This window comes from Symphalangus syndactylus, chromosome 2 (assembly GCF_028878055.3).
Source record: "Symphalangus syndactylus isolate Jambi chromosome 2, NHGRI_mSymSyn1-v2.1_pri, whole genome shotgun sequence".
NCBI lineage: Eukaryota > Metazoa > Chordata > Mammalia > Primates > Hylobatidae > Symphalangus > Symphalangus syndactylus.
This window is the reverse complement of record NC_072424.2, coordinates 106,868,531-106,887,498: the sequence shown is the minus strand read 5'-3', so window position 1 is coordinate 106,887,498 and position 18,968 is coordinate 106,868,531. Positions and strand designations below refer to the sequence as shown.

Below are 18,968 nucleotides of genomic sequence, written 5' to 3'. Positions count from 1 at the left end.
TACTGGTGAGATTGCAGAGAAAGGGAACACTTATAGACTGCTGGTGGGAATGTAAATTAGTTCAGCCACTGTGGGAAGCAGTTGGGAGATTTCTCAAAAAACTTAAAACAGAACTAGCACTTAACTCAGCAATCCCATTACTGGGTATATACTCAAAGGAATATATATCATTCTACCATAAAGTCACATGCTTTCATATGTTCATTGCAGCCCTATTCACAATAACAGACACGGATTCAACCTAGGTACCATCATCGGTGGGTTGAATAAAGAAAATGTAGTACATATACACCATGGAATACTACACAGCCATAAAAAAGAATAAAATCCTGTCCTTTGAAGCAACATGGATGGAGCAGAAGGCCATTATCCTAAGTGAATTAATGCAAGAATAGAAAACCAGATACTGCATGTTCTCTCTTACAAGTGGGAGCTAAACATTGAGTACACATGGACACAAAGAAGGCAACAATAGACACCAGGGCCTACTTGAGAAGGGTGGGAAGGGGGTGAAGATTGAAAAACTTATTATGTTAATTATCTGGGTGATGAAAGAATCTGTGCACCAAATCCCATGACACATAATTTACCCATGTACTTCCTGAACCTAAAATAAAAGTTGGAATGGAAAAAAAATTATACAAAGAAGTACTGCTAAAAAGATAATAAAGGAAATAAAACAGAATACTGAAAAATATTTGTTTAACATAAAAGTAGACAGAAAAGGAAGAATGGGAACAAAAATTTTGTGACAAAATAGGAAACAAATAGCAAAACCCAATCATATTATTAACTATATTAAATTAATGGACTAAACACACAGTAATTGTCAGGATAAAAAATCCATCTATTTTACTTTTTATAAGAAATCTTTTAAATGAAAATAAAGATAGGTTGAAAGTTAAACAAAATCAGAAAAAGCATACCATACAGAGTAGGCATATGAAAACTGCTGTAGCAATATTAATAAAAAATAAAGTAGACTTTATGACAAAAAGTGATATCTGAGATTAAGTGGAGTTCTTCACAGTTATTAAAATAACAATTTATAAGATATAAAAATCTAAAGATTCAAAATATTCTAAATATGTATGTGCCTCATAACAGTGCTTCAAAGAACAGGAAGAAATACTGAAAAAAATGAAAGAAAGGTAGGAATCCATAATCGCAGTTTGGAAAAATCCACATTTATTCGTTTGCCAAGAGAGACCATGCACTGAGCCATAAGTTAAATTTCAATAAACTTCTAAAGTTTGACATCTTAGAGAGTATGTTCTCAGATCATAAACATACAGTGTAGAAAGAAAAAATATAATATTTAATAAAGCTCAAATATTTGGAAATTAACAAAAAATAAATCACAAGAGAAATTAGAAATTATGTTAAATAAATGATAATGAACATAAAGCATTTCTGAATTCATGAGACGCAGCTAAAGAACTGCTAGAAGGAAATTTATATTTAAAAGTATTATGATAAAAGAAGAAAGGTTTAAAATCATAATTTAACTTTCCAAATTGATAGGTAGAAAAAGAAAATGAAATTTAAAACCAAAACAGGTCAAATGAATAATATAATAAATAGAACAGAATCAATAAAAATACAAAAAATAAAAAGGCAGAAGTTTTTTTTAAAAGATTAGGAAAATTGATAAACACCTAACATAAGTGATCAATCAAAGGAGAAAAGCACAACTTAATCATTTAAAAAATTTCAGAGGGGATATCTATATAGATGCTATAGACTTCAAGAAGATAATAAGGGAATTTTTAAAACTGCCAGTTGCCAATGATTTGACAATTTAGATGAATTGAACAAATTACTTGAAAAATACAATATATCAAAAATTGACCCTCCCCAAAGATATTAATACAAAACCTATCCAGCCCTATGTCTAATAAAAAATAGCCAATGCAATGCACAAAGAAAACTAGAGGCTCAGATAGTTTCACTAGGAAATTTTATCAAGCATTTTAAAGAGAATTAATTTTAATCTGACATTACTTTAGAAAACAGAAGAAGAGGAAGTGCATTTCCCAGATCATTTGTTGATGCCAGTATACCCCAATAAAAAACCTGACAAAGACATTATAAGAAAATAAAATTATAGACCAATATCTTTTATGAGAGGATGTCAAAATTCTTAACCAAACATTAGTCAATTGAATCATCCAATATATAAAAATGATAATATAACCAAATGGAGACTAATTCACAAATGCAAAGCTGCCTTCATATTTTAAAATTCAATTTGCGTAAATTGTCCACGTTAACAGAATAAAGGAGAAAATCCTTATGTTCATTTCTGTAGGTTTTGAAAAGCATATGACAAAATGCAAAACCATTTTGTTACAAAAACTCTCTGCAACTTAGGAATAGTAGGGGACCTACTGGATCTGATAAAGGGTGTCCATAAAAAATCTGCAGTTCACATCATACTCTATAGTGAAATATTAGGTTTCCCTTTAAAATTCAGAACAAAGTGAAGATGTCAGCTCTCGCCATTTTTAGTTAACCTTGGCATAAAGATTGCAAAGGAAGAAGTAAGCCTGAATGTACTTGCAGGTAAAATGATTGTTTATGTGTATGTTCCTAAAGCGTGTAGTTTAAAACTACTAGAATTAATAAAGAAATTAAGGATGGCTACAGGACATAAAGTCAATATTCAAAATTCTTAAATAATTACATTAAATAATTGGAAAACTATTCAAAAAAACAATTTTTTTACAATCATGCAAAGCAAAATACCAAAGATTAATTTAACAAAAGACATGCAAGATTCTCTACCGGAACACTGACATGAATAAAGAAGATAGAAATAAATGGAGAGATATGATATGTTCATTGATTAAATGATTCAATATTATTATGATGTTATTTTCCTCAATACTTGTTTTCTTTTAAAGTTTAATTTCTTTTTTTGATGCAATTCTATATATTTATGTGTGACATGATATTTTGAATATCACTGTATATATATATTATATATATACAAATTGTGAAATGGTTATATCAAGCTAATTAACATATCACCTAACATAATTATCAATTTTTTGGTAAGAACACTTAAAATCTACTCTCAGCATTTTTCAAGAATAAATATATTGTTATTAACTACAGTCACCATGCTGTGCAATAAATATCTTCAAGGTATTCCTACTATCTAACTGAAATTTTATATTCTTTGACCAACATCTCCTCAAGCTCCATTTTCCATATTTGTATATAGATTCTAAGCAATAATCCTAATATTTTCTGTAATAGACAAATTGATTCTAAAATTGTATAGAAACACATAAAAAAAGCCCCTACTATAGACAAAACAATCTTGAAAATAAAGAATAAAGTTGGTACAGTATATTACCTAAATTCTAGACTTATTAAAGCAATGAAGATAGTATGGTATTAGCACATAGAGGGAAAAATAGATGCTTGGAGAAATAGATAACTGAGGTTCTAGAAATTGATCCATGTAATATGATCAATTGATTTTTCATCAAATGGTGCTAGAACTTCAGGTTAACTATATAAATCTGGTTACTTATTTCGCACCACACACATTTACTTGATATGGGCAATAGCTCTATAAGTTAAAATTTTGGTTTTTAGGATAAAAAAAATTTAGAATTTGAACATCTACTTCATAAGAGAAGATATAGGAACAGTCAATCAGCCCTAACAATTAAAATTAAATCCATAATCAGATGCCATTTCACACCCAGTAGATGACTAAAATCCAAAAAGATAGTCAACATCAAATATTAGAGATGATATGGGACAACTGAAACTCATATAACTTTTTGTTGAACACATTATACATTATTACTAATTTGGCAAAATGTTGACAGTTTCTTACAAAGTTAAGCATCTACCTATCCTATGAAAAAAGCATTCTATTCCTAAGTATTTACACAAGGTAAATAAAAACATGACTATAAAATAACTAGTATAAAATTATTTGTAGGAGCTAAGCTAAAACTGGAAATGGTCCTAATTTCTATCAACAGGAGAATGGATTTAAAATTTTGATATGTTCATGCAGAGAAATGCTACTCAGCAATTTCTTTCAAAAAAAAAAAGAACTACAGATGCACAAACAACATGGATAAATCTTAAAATATTATGTTGAGTGAAAAAAGACAGACTAGTATGTACTGTATGATTTCATTTTTATGAAATTCTCTAAGATGCACAACTAATTTATGTTCTAAAAATCAGAACAGAGTTTGCCTAGGGGTCCACTCCTTGACTGGAAGGAGCCATGATAAAACTTTCTGGAGTGATGGAGATGTTTTATCTTACATCCTCAAAGATTTAGGTCAGTTTCAACTACGAAATGTTCCTACTTACCTTTTAATTTGAAGTTCAACTGTTTACAGAAGCTTTCAAAATTACTATTATTTTGTATAAAACATCTTTGTATGAAAAAGTAAAAGAATAGCTCTTTATGAAAGAAAAAGCATACTTTACCCCTTTGGGTCTGAAGAAGCCATCAATACATGTCTCACAGTTTATACCAGCAGTGTTTTGGGTACAATTAATGCAGACACCCCCTCCAATGTACTTTCCATGTATATTCAAACTCAGATTTCTTCTGGCAACATTTTCATCATAATAGCATTCTTCAGCTTTTCCATGACAATTGCATGCTGCATTAAGGAAAAATAAATTAATAAACATTAATTTCAGATTTCAGATACATTTAAAAATCATTTCTGTTATATATAATAGATTTTTTTTTTGAGACAGAGTCTCACTCTGTCGCCCAGGCTGGAGTGCATAGTGGCACGATCTCGGCTCACTGCAACCTCTGCCTCTCAGGTTAAAGCAATCCTCCTGTCTCAGCCTCCTAAGTAGCTGGGACTACAGGCATGCACCACCACACCCAGCTAATTTTTGTATTTTTAGTAGAGATGAGGTTTCACCATGTGGGCCAGGCTGGTCTTAAACTCCTGACCCGTGATCCACCCGCCTTGGCCTCTCAAAGTGCTGGGATTACAGGCGTGAGCCACTGCGCCCGGCCTAGACTTTTATACCATACGGGAAATTATATTTAGCATACACACACACAAAGGTATCTAGAAAGTATCTGGATGTATTGGAGGTATTAATAAATTCACACATTTTAATGGAATTTGAAATAATTAAAACACATAAATTAAGCTCAATCATATGCAATTGACAATATTTGATTTTGACTAACGTGCAGTTTTATATGGTTCAACTTACAATTTCCTATAATAACAAATAATAAATTATTGAATGATGGCACTGAATGATTAACCGCTAGGTAATCTGTAATGAATTATTAGCACATGGAAATTTCTGTATTAGAGCCTATGGGTAAAGAAAAATATGTATAATATAATTCCTTTCTTTTAATACTAATAACAACTAAAACATATTGTTTTTTTTCAATGCCAGACACTGTTCTAAATGCTCCATATTTGTTGCTACTGATTTTAATCCTCAAAAATGCTTTTAGGAATTAGGCATTATTATTATTAACCTATTTTTGTATACTAGAAACCTGAGTCCAGAGAAGTGAAATAACGTGTAAAAGATATTCTAATCAGTATTGGAAACCAACCTCGGAAGCCAGACTCCAGAGTCTGCACTGCTAAAGACTGCCAGAATCCCTTCACATTCTACCTGGTGAATGAAATAAGATACATGGCAGGTGCCAAGGAATTAAGACAAACTGAAAGCTAGTTTACTAGTGGCTAAGATCATGCTATTTTGCACCCAACTGTCTTGGATGTGGGTGTGCTCTCCCCTACTCAGCAGTCATATGACATTGGAAACTTCTTAATTTCACGAAGGCTCAGTTTCCATATAAAACATGGAGTGGTCAATAGTAATTACTAGACTGGGATATTTAAAAGCACAAGTGAGAAAATGCATGTGAAATCAGCAGCACAATGTCTTATAAAGAAGTTCACAATTGATTTTTCTACTCTTCTTCCTCCTTGTCTTTTTCATGTTACATTAGAAAAATTCAAAGAAGTGAAAAATCACTTTCTCCAGAAAGGATTGGGTAAGACTTTTCTAAATATGAAGAATTTATATTAGGATAGAACCAGGGAAATATACTGATGCAGTCTCCTTCCTACCTGACATGTTGAGTTTCTTAGGAGTACTTAATTTCCACGTGTGTGTGTGTGTGTGTGTGTGTATGTGTGTGTGTGTGTAGGTGTGGTTGTACGCATACGGCTCAATCTTTTTATTTATTCTACAAAAGGGAAGGGGCATTTGTATACTGTTTAGAACCATTTCTTTTTACTAACAGTAAATCTTGGAGCCCTTTCCATATTAGCATGTGTATCCCCTAAGGGTACACAGGGTACTACTTGAATGAAGGTATTTATCAGGTCCCTACTAATGAACAGTTACACAGTTTCCATGTTTCTCCTTTTACAAATAACACTGCACACATACTGGGAGGACAAGGATGCCGGGTGGAGGGAGGGGCTCTAATGTTAGAAAAGTTTCCTATTTGCCAGTTCAGTGACTTTGAGGCAAAAACTCAAGTCCTAGCATCACTTTATTACTCATACATGTTTTGAGAATGCTTAGCAGAATGCCTGAAACATGCTAAATACTGAGCTCAATAAATGTTAGTAGCAGTAGTGGTAGCACTTGTATAATAATGATGAGGATCATGATAATATGCCCCGTACACCTATATGAATATATCTATAGGCTAAATTCCTGGAGGCATAATTTCTAGTCAAAGGATATGTAAAATTTAAATTTTAATCACTTAAAATAATTCCCCTCCAGGAATGCTATGACAAATGACTTTTCCTCTAGTAGATATGATAAAACAGTTTCTCCATAGCCACCAACCTTGTGTGTTATCAACCCTTGAATACAATTCCTGGACATAATAAGCATTCAAATATTTGTTGAGTAGAAGAATAAACACTTTGATAAGTGAAAAATAATATGTCATTGTTTTAATTGATACTTCCTTCATTATGAGTGTTATTATCTTTTTACAAAGTTATATGTCATTTCTGAGGAATACCTGTTTTGATCTTTCTAACAGGTTAATTAACTTTTTTCTTATTGATATGTAAGATCTCTTAATATAGAAAGGTTATTATCCCCTTGTCGTGTTTGTTGTAAATACCTTTCCCAACCTGCTGACATTTGATTTAGAATATAGTAGTTTTGCTATGTTAATGGAGAATTTCAAACTTTAGGGAACACATAGTAATAAACACAAATCACTAGGCATTGTAAGCAGTTTTATATCTTTAGGACAACATACAAGAATTCTTTTTTTTTCTTCAGAAAGACAGTGATATGGTTTGGCTCTGTGTCCCCACCCAAATCTCATTTCAAATTGTAATCTCCACATATGGAGGGAGGGAGGAGAATGGATCAAGGGGACAGCTCCCCCATGCTGTCCTCGTGATAGTGAGTTAGTTCTTACAAGATCTGATGGTTTTATAAGGGGCTCTTCCCTCTTCACTTTCTCCTGTCTCTCCTGTACCATGTAAGACATGCCTGCTCCCTCTTCCCCCTTGATTGTAAGTTTCCTGAGGCCTCCTAGCCATGCAGAAGGGTGAGTCAACTAAACCTCTTTCCTTTATAAATTACCCAGTCTCGGGTAGTATCTTTACAGCAGTGTGAAAACGGAGTAATACAGACAGGGTCTCACTATGTGGCCCAGGCTGGCCTCAAACTCCTGGGCTCAAGAGATCCTCCCACCATAGCTTCTTTCTAGTAGCTGAGATTATAGGAGCATGCCACTGGACCTGGCTATGAATCCTTAAAAGCTTTGTTGTAATAGCATATTTCAAGAAACAGTCAAAACTTCTGCTGCCAGTATAAGCAGAGGAAAACATAAAGTAACATAGACTTACTCTTACACTATTTAGAATTGGTGTTGTCAAGAGTATTTAGAACTATGAGCTACTATAGTTAAAACCCTGATGCCAAAGAAATGGTCCTTCACACACACTGTGCAGCCAGGACCCTACACCTACAGCCCCACTTTCTGTCTGTAGGCTGCAGCCTACCCCGCTTTGTCTGTAAACTTAAAGAATATGGCTAGTAACTGATCACAAAGCCATGTTTTTGCTCTATCATCAGCAACTTACTATTTGACAGAATGTCCAAGATATATCATATGAAACTGTTCTTTACTAAAGGCTTAGCAACTGAATGAATATTCTATGCTTTTTAGGGATATTATCTTGCCTTATGTAAGCTAGATTGATGAAAATCCAAATTAAACTCAAATGAATTAGAATGTGATTATTCATTTTATGGAGGGATTTGTCATGTCACGGAAGGATTTTTCTAAATATTAAGGTGATTGGAATATGATTCAACTTGGAAAAGAAAATTTTTACTTAAGCTTTTAGGAATGTATTCACTGCTGAAAGTGTGATTTTTATGTATGGCTTTATGGCTAAGATCCCCATCTTGAATTTCTGGGTTTTAAAAATATTTGTTTTTCAGTTTGGAAATATGACCTCCCCTCTTCCCTACAGGGAAAGAAAAAAAAATGTTTCACAAGTCCACTATTTTAAAAACGTGTACAGTAGCAGTTTGAAATGTCTTGCTTTGCTTAGTCTACCTCTATTGCTAACAAGTTGCTCTATTCTTTTTGTTTTGTACTTAAACATAGAAACACAAGTAAAGAGTGGTAAAGGATTTTGCAGAGCCACTTAACATTACATAATTATCACTGTGTGAAAGCTTGTCAGTGGCAACAGGAAGACCCCTACCTTCAAGTGCTGCTCCCACTTATGATTACTGATATTCCACAAACAGAAGAGAAATTTAATTAAAATTTAAAGGCGCTCGAGGGCAAACATCCCTGGGCGGCATTACATTTAAAGTTACTCTTAAGAACAAATGTCTGTTCTCTATGGAGAAGTTGTGGAGAACTAAGGGATTAGCCAGAACACGGCTGGAAGTAGCTGAAGGAAACAAAGGCTGGGCTTCCAATGGTCCCCTACCATGCATGGTGAGTGATGATCCAATGGTGGCTCATGCCTCCAGATATGCTTCTGTAATAATGGGAGATTTCTAATCCATAACATCTTTATAAGCAGGCAGACACAAATCCAAAAGCAAATGAAGTGAGTGCAGAAAATAAGGAGAGCTAATAGCATATATGCAGAATCTCAAACTAAAAATAAAATACAGCCATCCCTCAATATCCATGGGAATGGTTCCAGGACCTCCCTCAAACACCAAGATTCAAGGATACTGAAGTTCCTGTTATACAGTGGCATAGTATTTGCATGCAGCCTATGCACATCCTCCTGTATACTTTAAATCATCTCTAGATTACTTATAATACCTAACAAAATGTAAATGCTATATAAATAGTTGTTATATTCTATTGTTTAGGAAATAATAATAAGAAAAACGTCTTTACAAGTTCAGTACAGATGCAACTTTTTTTCAAACATTTTTGATCTGCAGTTGGTTAGACCCATGGATGGAGAAACCCTGGATATGGAAGGCTGACTTTATATCTTATAGCTGGGGAACATTTTATGATTAACGTGTGTTATGATTCAATAGTTTTAAAGACCTGTCATGTCTGACAGTGTTGTACATGATAAATGTGAGTTGAGTTAATTTGTTATTCAAAGAATATATAGTGTTGGTATTAATTTAAAATGTCTATCAAGCTGTTTTTGAAGGCCATATATACTTAGTGAGCTGAAAAAAAAATGTGGTTAGGGCTGATTTACTGTAATATTAATATTTGAATTCAGTTGAATTGGACTTTATACTAGTTTAGGTTTGCAGTTCAGCCCAAGACTATTTTTAGGTCTTTTCTTGGGTTGAGAAAATCTCCAGAAACACAGGTTTCTCCATGACACCTGTCACCTAAATATTCCAGTTGTCACTATTAGGCTATAAAGTCATCTGCTACATTTCTTAGATATTTCCCTTTAGGAAAAGCTAGACATATGGGTTGTCTTCGAAGTGATAATATAAATGAGTATTTGTTGACACATTTGCATAACCAGCCATTTCACTATTTTTCATTACTGGCTTTTTTTCTTGGAAAGGAAGAATGACGTATTTTGTTGGCTTCTAAAAAACATACCTTCACATTCAGTTTTAGTTAGAAAAGTTCCAGCTCTCCAGGGTTTCTGATGGAATCCTGGACAGCACTGATCACAGCTATCGCCACATGTGTTATGCTCACACTCACAGCGAGATTTCTAGTCAAAAAGAGGGAGGAAGCACAAATTTTAGCCTCATTTAGAACTACGAAGGAAGCCCCTCTCTAAAGGTACTATGAAGAAAAGAGAAAACATCTGGACTATGTACTAACATGTAAAACTAGCCAGCTGGGAAGAAAATGGTGCCAGGCTTGAAGTGGGTGTATTTGATCAACATCAGCTTAAGGAAGTCCAGGCTGGTTCTGGAATCACTGGGTTTAGGCTCAGAAGAAAGCAGGAAGGTCCAGCTGGGAGTGGTCTTGAAAACTGAATTCTCCTTCTCTGATGCCTGGGATCTATGTGTTTTTTGGGGTCGATTAACTTGTTTTAAGGCTCCCCTCAAAATGTTAATATTTTTGGATGTGGCAAAAAGGAGGGAGTTGATTCCTAGGCCTCTAGGGGTGCAGGTAAATCAGAAATCTAATGTCTCTAGGACTAAATCTCCTGTCTGTGCATGCTCTGAATACAGTCTCAATTTACCACGTGGAATTGGACTTCCAAGGCTGTCTTGTGGACTTTCAAAGCATGAGAAACACTGCTCATCTGTACACCTGATAGAAAGCACCCTGCATGCATTAACTATTTGTCCTGATGCTCTCCCTCCCTTTGCCTCCCTCCATCTGATAGGCCCTGGTGTGTGTTGTTCCCCTCCTTGAGTCCATGTGTTCTCATTGTTTAGCTCTCACTTATGAGTGAGAACATACAGTGTTTGGTTTTCTGTTCCTGTGTTAGCTTCCTGAGGATGATGGTTTCCAGCTTCACCCATGTCCCTGCAAAGGACATGATCTCATTCCTTTTTATGGCAGCATAGTATTCCATGGTGGCATACGCATGTTTTCACTTCCTCCAAATAAAATAACCGTAAAGGGATTTTTAAAATGCAGAAAGCCAGTGAGACAAAGGGACTCTGTAAAGCCTGTGGAAAATTATGCCTAGGTGACAGCTCGATAGTGGCAGCAAACGACTGTGACAGACACTTACATATGTAACAAACCTGCAAGTTGTGCATGACCATCCCAGGATTTAAAGTAAAATTTTAAAAAATGGAAAAAAAAAAAAGAAGAAAGCACTCATACCAGGCAGAAAGCAGCACTGCAGCTTTGCCCATAAACATATGCTAGTGTACTTTAATCTTCCTAGGAGATAACATTATAATCCAATAATCAGAAAACTAGCTTTGAGTATAATGTCATTTGCATTACAATATTTGAGAAAAAAAATTTGTGGCCCGATTTACATTCACTGATCTTACTATTCAATGTATTTTTCCATATACTATACAGGAGATGAGTTTGAATTTCACCAGTTTGTCTATGACAGGAAAAATAGATGCTCATTCATCTTCTCCTTTATGTTATGTTCACTTAATTCATTGTCATTAATGAAAAAATTCTATCCCAAAGCATTCTGGCATTTTCCGGCTTGCCACTATCAGTGCTGTCTTGATTCTCTCATCCACTCCACCCCCTCCACCCCCCTTACTGCCCCTGCCCTATTTTATCCTCCTGTTCCATTGCCACTTATGTATTTACTTCCCTGCACATTTTTTTACTCATTTGCATTAATTTTTTGATTAAAAACTTTAAAAGAAATGGTCAGGTTGATTGATGGCAGGCATTCTCTAAAGCTAAATCATGAGGCAGGCTGTCATAGCTAGAGAGGTTTCAAAATAGATAGACCAGTTTGGAGCCTTTTTGAAAAAAAAAAAAAAAAAAAAAAAAAAAAAGAAAAACTGATCTGTTTTCTGATACCGTGATGGCTGATTTCAAAGTCTATCATCCTAACTGCCAGCTCTTATTTCACCCTGGCATGGATTTCTGTTACACTGTCTAAGTGGGGACCTGACACCCATTTACAGCGTTCTCTGTCAGCAAAGACTCTCATGAAACATTTTACAGCTCAGGGCTTCATTTTGCCTAAGCATCCTATAAATATACATACATTTGTCGCTGGATCAAGTGGACAAGCCCTGGCATGACCATAGCAGATGCACATCCCTCCAACCGAAATATCCTTGACCGAGTAGTAATACTGCAAAAAGCAATCCAGAGAGAAATCCTGTTAAGATGACTGCAAGGTGAAAGTAACAAAAGGGGACATTCAGTAAAAACTTTATTTTCTGCTTTTATCCTTAGTGTGAAGGACATTTGTGTTTCTTGAGGACAAGTGAGGACCCACAAAACTGACAAAGTAACTCCTAGCATTGTCATCTTAGCCCAAAGGAAGAGTGGCCTTTAATTTAAGCTAGTTGGGCATTTTAGAAATATCTTTTTCCCAGTCAGTACCAAGTCCACGCTAGAGTACCTGTGGCTGACAGTAGTTTTTATCTGGGGCTAAGGACAGCTATTCTTCATAAAAGTTGTTTTACATAGTTTCATACAAAAAACCCTCTTTTATTGTGATTATAGGAACTGCAGTATTCACAAATCATATGCACACTGTTTTACTTGATGGATTTGAAAAGAACCAACAAAATTTAGGGAGAAATTGTGCTCATAACAATATATTCCTTAACCATATTAAGAAGAAAATTGAAACGTCATTAACTCTAAGTTTATTGTGCAGAACATTGGCATTTTTATATTACTATGTAATATAGTCCATACAATTACCTTTATATATGAAGTTAACATAGAGCTATGTTACTAATTATTTTAATCTACCCAGCTATTTTTTAAGGATAATTATGGAGGCTGGACTATTTTTAAAATTTTAATTAATATGTGTATAACATTTTATAATTGTCAGAGCACTTTACATTATCATATTCAAATAACCATCTTAGTGTTAGATAGTTCTATTATTCCAATTATACACACAAAAGAAAAAAACAGATTTAGCTAGAATATGTAGGTGGACACATATCTCAGTTCTCTGACTAAAAATCCCCTTTTTCCAATTTACTTCTTTGTTTCTTTTTCCTTTTATTTGTTTTTGTTACATACATATAGTGTGTTTGAAAATATTTTTGTTATGTTATCTTATTTGATATACCTAGACCTTGAACTAATGGAACTGGCTAGGGAGTTTGGATAGTATAAAAATATTTTTTTCATTTAACCTCATCACTTAATAATATAGATACAAATAGAGATATTTGCTTAAAAAGCTGATACAGTAGTATTTGTAAATGCTTTTAAAACTGGGAAATCTATTTTAAATATAAATGTATAATGCTTTGCTTTTGAGTCATGAATAAGAGCTGAAATTTGCTATCTTATTTTTATATATTTAAAGGTAGTGTTTATTGAACTTGAGTACTTTCAAAAAACATATTTATATATTGACTTACATTGCACTAGTTTAAAGACTCATGTACGATAAAGTTATAAATAATAGATGTGTACCCCAACCCCCACTCTACCTCCTGCAAAAGATGATAGAAAGAACACTAATTTATTTTCATTGATTTTTTTTTCTCTGATAGATACACTGTCAAGAAAGATTAAATTTCACTCCAATTTCACACCAGTCTTCCTTGGTGTATATTTTTAAGTCATGCCAAAATTAGAATTGAAAATGTTTTCTTAAACAAGTGAAAAATCTAAACATTGCTATAAAATAATGATTAGTTATGCATGAGACAATTGACAATATGTTGAGATATAATACAAGGGGAAATTATTTCAAGTTTGGAAAATACAGGGCACTAAAATATCTGACATATGTTGCATGGGACTAACTAAAGCCTTAAAAGTTATCTTGTGATGATGGCGAGGTTGGGTGTTGGGAAGTTAAGTAACGAGGGAAGAAAACATGTGAGGAGTATTTAGGATCTGTAACTATTAACCCTAGTGATTCAGCAATTTTGCAACCAATGATAGTGGTCTTACCTTAGTAGGATCATTCTAGAATTAAGTGCTTTGTCCTACAATATTAATTTCTCCCTATAGTCCTTTTTCTTAGCTATACCTCTAGTCATACAGTAGACACTCTATTCACAGGAGTTTGCTTTATAGAGTTATGGCTGAATTGACTTCACTCGTAATAATGTCTTGGTAATGTAGCAGCATATGTGGGAGGTGACATAAACCAGTGAATATGGTAGAAGGCAGACAGGAGGAAGCACGATTATCACTCATAGCAATCTGGGTTGATCACCTATCTTGTAATCCCACAAATTCCTGTTTAACACTGGAAGACAGCACTTCTGTCAGCTCTTATGTTCAAAAAGCTTTTGAAAAGATGCTTTAAACTTTTTTCCTAATATTTTATTTGTAAAGGAAAATAAAACAGTATGTAGAATCAGTTTTCTCCTATAGCAGTGCATTTTTAAAACTATGGCTTGTGATTCATTAATCAGGCATAAAACCAAATTACTTGACGGCCCACAAACCAGCAACATCAGCATCACCTGGAAAGTTTTTGAAGTGCAGTGTCTCAGCTCTGCCCTACTGAATCATAACCTGTATTTCCACAAGATCACTGGCTAATCCCATGCACATTAAGGTTTAAGACATACTGCTCTCTGTATGTGTGCATGTGTGTATACTGGCTCAGTTGTGGCAAAAAAATCAAAGCCCCTGCACTTCCAGTAGTAACTCGCCAAAGCCAATTATAATAGTAGTACAGATCGCCTGAAGTGACAAAGGCTAATTTTATTCTGAAAAATAAGATTATTAAGTAGACGTTATGATTCTCATTTTACAAAAGAAGAAATTAAAGTTTGAGAAGGCTAAAATGTTTGATAAATGTTACACATGTAATAAGTGGCACAGCTTGGATCTGAACAATGTCTGCCAAATTTCAAATAATAATAATAAAAATAATTTACAATTCTAAAATAAAAATTTGATAATAACCACTCCTATAAATCACTGAAAACATTTTTAAAGTATTTAACAGACAAAAAGATAAGTGGGATATCATTTGTAGGCTCTAATATGATTGAACATAACTTACCCTTCTGGTGACAATGGGGTCAATTTCTCTTGGGTCTTTGTGAGCAAACATCATCAAGTCAGCATTCAATGTGCGGATCCTCTGAAATCTCAGGCGAATATAGCGAGCAGAGGTAAATTCCAGCAGTTCTGGAGAAGGATCATCGGCACTTGGTCTCCCATTGATTAAAGAGATGTGAATCTACACAATATGAAAAATAATTTAACAATTATGTTTTCCAAAATTTAAATATTGATTTTGTTTCTTTTTCTTGGAAAAGTAAAATTAACTTCCCATTCTCCCAATTAGGCAGATTCAGGTACATGCCTGTGCACTGGCATCTAGTAAAGTAATTGATATATGTTATAGTCTTCTTAATACATGTACATGCAATTTGTTTGTTTATATCATAGGCATTTCTCTATATACTTGAACTACCTGTATTTCTCTCTTCCAACGCACTGCGTCAACTTGACCTTCCTAAGATTTCCATAAATTCTTAATCATTCTTTCTCTGAAAATTATTGTGCCCTAAATTATTTAAGAATCTGGGGTATGGTGGGAAACCAGAAAACTTGGGAAAAAAGTTATAAAATATCAGATTATAAAAGGAACCCATTAGGAACTTAAAATAATTCTGTACTTGAAAACATCACATTATATAGCCTTAAAATGTGGAGAACAAAAATTACAAGGAAAACTAGACAAATCTGTCATCACAGTGAGATATTTCAATAGGTTGTTTTAGGTTGTCGTTATCTATATTTTTTTAGTAATTGATAGGTCAAGAAGACAAAAATTCACCAAGAATGTAACATACTCTATGAAAATCACACTCTAAAAAATATGTTAAACCTGAATGGAATGGTGAATTTTTTAGGACAATAATTCAGCACAGTTGACACCAAGAGAAATATAATTCAGTCAGATCATTTTCCATGTAAAAGAAAAATTGAGAAATTGCCAACAAACTGCCCTTTAAAGGTGTACAAGGCTGGCAGGCTCTCACAGGGACTTCTCAAGAGCAAAGAATTCTGATGAAGAATAAACTGTGTGATAAAATAAAACGTACTGTTGGCACAGATAAAGGATGCTCCTAATACCCAAAGAACTCTTGTAAATCAACAAAGAAACGCACCAACAGCATAACAAAATGCACAAACATATGAGGGCCCTATTCAAAGAAAAGAAAATTAAAATGACTGTTAAATGTTTATAAGATACTGATCCTCCCTCATAATAGGATAAATGTTAATTAAAAACACACTGATAAACTTCCCATTTTTTCAGGTTGGCAAACCCCACAAATATTGGTAATACTCTCTGATGGTAAGACTAAGAGAGTAGATACCTGGCTCTTACATTTACAGATATAAGTGTAAAATGATACAAAATTTCAAGAAAGTCAATTGAGCAGTAACTATCAAAATTAGAAAAACACAGTAATTCTGACCTAGCAATTCCACTTCTAGGAGTTATTCTACAGATATAAAATAATACATATTCTATATTGCAGGTGAACCGAATATGGCTAATGAACTGAATGTTTGCATCCCCCTTACTAAAATTCATATGTTGAAACCCTAATCCCAAATGTGATGATATTTGGGGGCAAGGCGTTTGGTAGGTAATTAGATACTGAGGGTGGAGCACTCATGAATGAGATTAGTGACCTAATAAAAAGAGGCCAGAGAGCTAGCTAGCTCTCTTTCCACCATGTGAGGCTACAAGAAATCAGCAGTCTGCAAGCCCCAAAAGAGTCCTCACCAAAGCATAACCATGCAGACACCCTGATCTCAGATTTTCAGCCTCCAGTACTGTGGGAAATAAATTTCTCTTGTTTACAACCCACCTAGTCTATGGAACTTTCTTATAGCCGCCCAAACTGACAAAGACAATATTATTCTTTCAGCATTTTTGATTATAATCTTTTTTGGTCACATCAAAGGACTGGAAATAACCTAATATCCATCAATATGGGACTGGTTAAATAAATTGTATATCTGCATAATGAATTACGTGCAACCATAAAAAAGAATGAGGAATCTTTCAACATACAGATAGTACTTAAACTATTTTTGTATTCTGTAAGTGGATTATTATTACCTATGCAACAAATTGAATCAAACCAAAATTGTTAAAGAAAGTGAAATTGAGTGGTTGATTTTGAACTGAAAATACACATACACACTCACACTCAGACACACATACACACACAAACATGCACACAGTGCTAAAGGTACAGGGATGCAGGAAGTGGGAGTTCTGTGCTGTCTGGGAGATGCTTGGGTACAGGACAGTGTGTGCACTGGGGAGCTGTGACTCAAGGTCACCCACTGGAATTTTCATCCACTTTGTAAGACGATATATCATGTGTGTTAATTACATTTTTTGACAGGAGAGGCAATGATATGTATTTCCATTCCTAACATCCTGCATTTAGATAATCCCAGGGAGCCTTTTACAAACTGACTGCCAATAAACTACTTGAGTCACCAGAGAAATAGAGCAAACTCTGAGATGAGAAACTAATTCTCGTGTCACAAAGAATAGACTCAAAATGCCTCATGATAAAAATATGAATATGTTCCAGCTAATTGAATCTACCTGGGATACTTAGTAAGGAATAGAATGCAAGGTCTTCTAAAATACTGAATCTGAAAATACTGAATCCCCTCTAATGCAGGGATTCTAAAAAAGTGAAGCAGATCTTGTATATTCCTCAAGATCCACATTTCTGGCATCTAGCAGGTGAGCCAGAAATGTGTTTAGAATTGAGCTATATTTTTGGCTTAAGGAGGTTAGAGTTAAATGTTAAAAGAATGGATAAATACATGGATGAAGCCATTAAAACTAATTTCCCACTGAGATTAACCTTGGCACCCAAAAAAGTCACCAGTGCCATTGAACTCATGCTTATATTTCTATCAAATTCTCCCTTTACTGTCCCCAAAAATACTACTTGAAAGAAAGGAGGAAATCACTACATGTCTAGGATTATAGTTGCTGAACATTATTAGAGTTTACTTGGTGTGAATGCTGTGGTGAATCATGTTTGTGCTGTATGAAGAATCAGTAAGTTTCTCACTTAAACATACAAAGGACTTTTTTGGAAAAAAGGTGTACATATTCTCATTTAGGTTAATAAACCGTATGAAAGCTACATGAAGGATTCAGCAAAAGAACACTTCTCACAGCTTTGGTATTTTCATCAAGCTACTCTGCCAAGAGATCTTGTGAATATAGTTAGTCCCAAGCTGTTTCTGGGATATAAAACAAGCCAGCTGTTTGGCGATGTTGTGTGCAGCTTCCTTCCACTGTTTTGTGTGTATTTTTTTTCATTCTCCTTCAAAATAAATCATAATGTTGGATAGGATATTTCCACTAGCACAGCACAGTGTAATTCCAAGTCCACTGGATAGCTTAGCATACTTCCTTATTTCCTATGGGGTGACAACCAGAGGGTGGTATCTGTCTTCAAGGAAGATGAAACGATGAAACGTATCCATCCCCAAGACCACCACTGTCTTGCTGTGAGGACCTGAGAAATCTGTGGCAGCCTCTAGTGTCTTCCAAAGTGGTTTCTATTACAGACGTGTTGGTGGGTGTATGTTCATGCTGTCACAGGAATTCATTCCAACTGAAAATATCAGACTATGGGTATCAACTGGTTTTTTAGAGTTTAAAATGACACTCTTCTTTGAAATTTGTTTTCCAAGGCAAATAAAGGGGGGAAAACCTTATCAGAAACATCTCTTTTTATAACCAAATAACTATATCAATATTATACTCTGTTCACCCAAATAATCCTGTTTTTACTAATGTAAGCATACAATATAAATCATGTTTTCTTTACAGATTAGTAAGACTTCTGTGCCTCTA

At 34.3% G+C, this 18,968-nt stretch overlaps 1 protein-coding gene across 2 annotated transcripts in view; it reads right to left on the bottom strand.

Moving 5' to 3' along the window:
- The window catches only part of LAMA2 (laminin subunit alpha 2), a 625,547-nt gene that overhangs the window by 356,174 nt on the left and 250,405 nt on the right, over nucleotides 1-18,968 (bottom strand). For both annotated transcript variants that reach the window (XM_055263701.2, XM_055263709.2), the window contains exons 5-8: nucleotides 15,108-15,287; nucleotides 12,147-12,236; nucleotides 10,088-10,205; nucleotides 4,471-4,649 (exon numbers count right to left, since the gene is read on the bottom strand). In XM_055263701.2, the coding sequence (XP_055119676.2) occupies nucleotides 4,471-4,649; nucleotides 10,088-10,205; nucleotides 12,147-12,236; nucleotides 15,108-15,287 (567 nt within the window). The remainder of the gene's footprint in view (nucleotides 1-4,470; nucleotides 4,650-10,087; nucleotides 10,206-12,146; nucleotides 12,237-15,107; nucleotides 15,288-18,968) is intronic.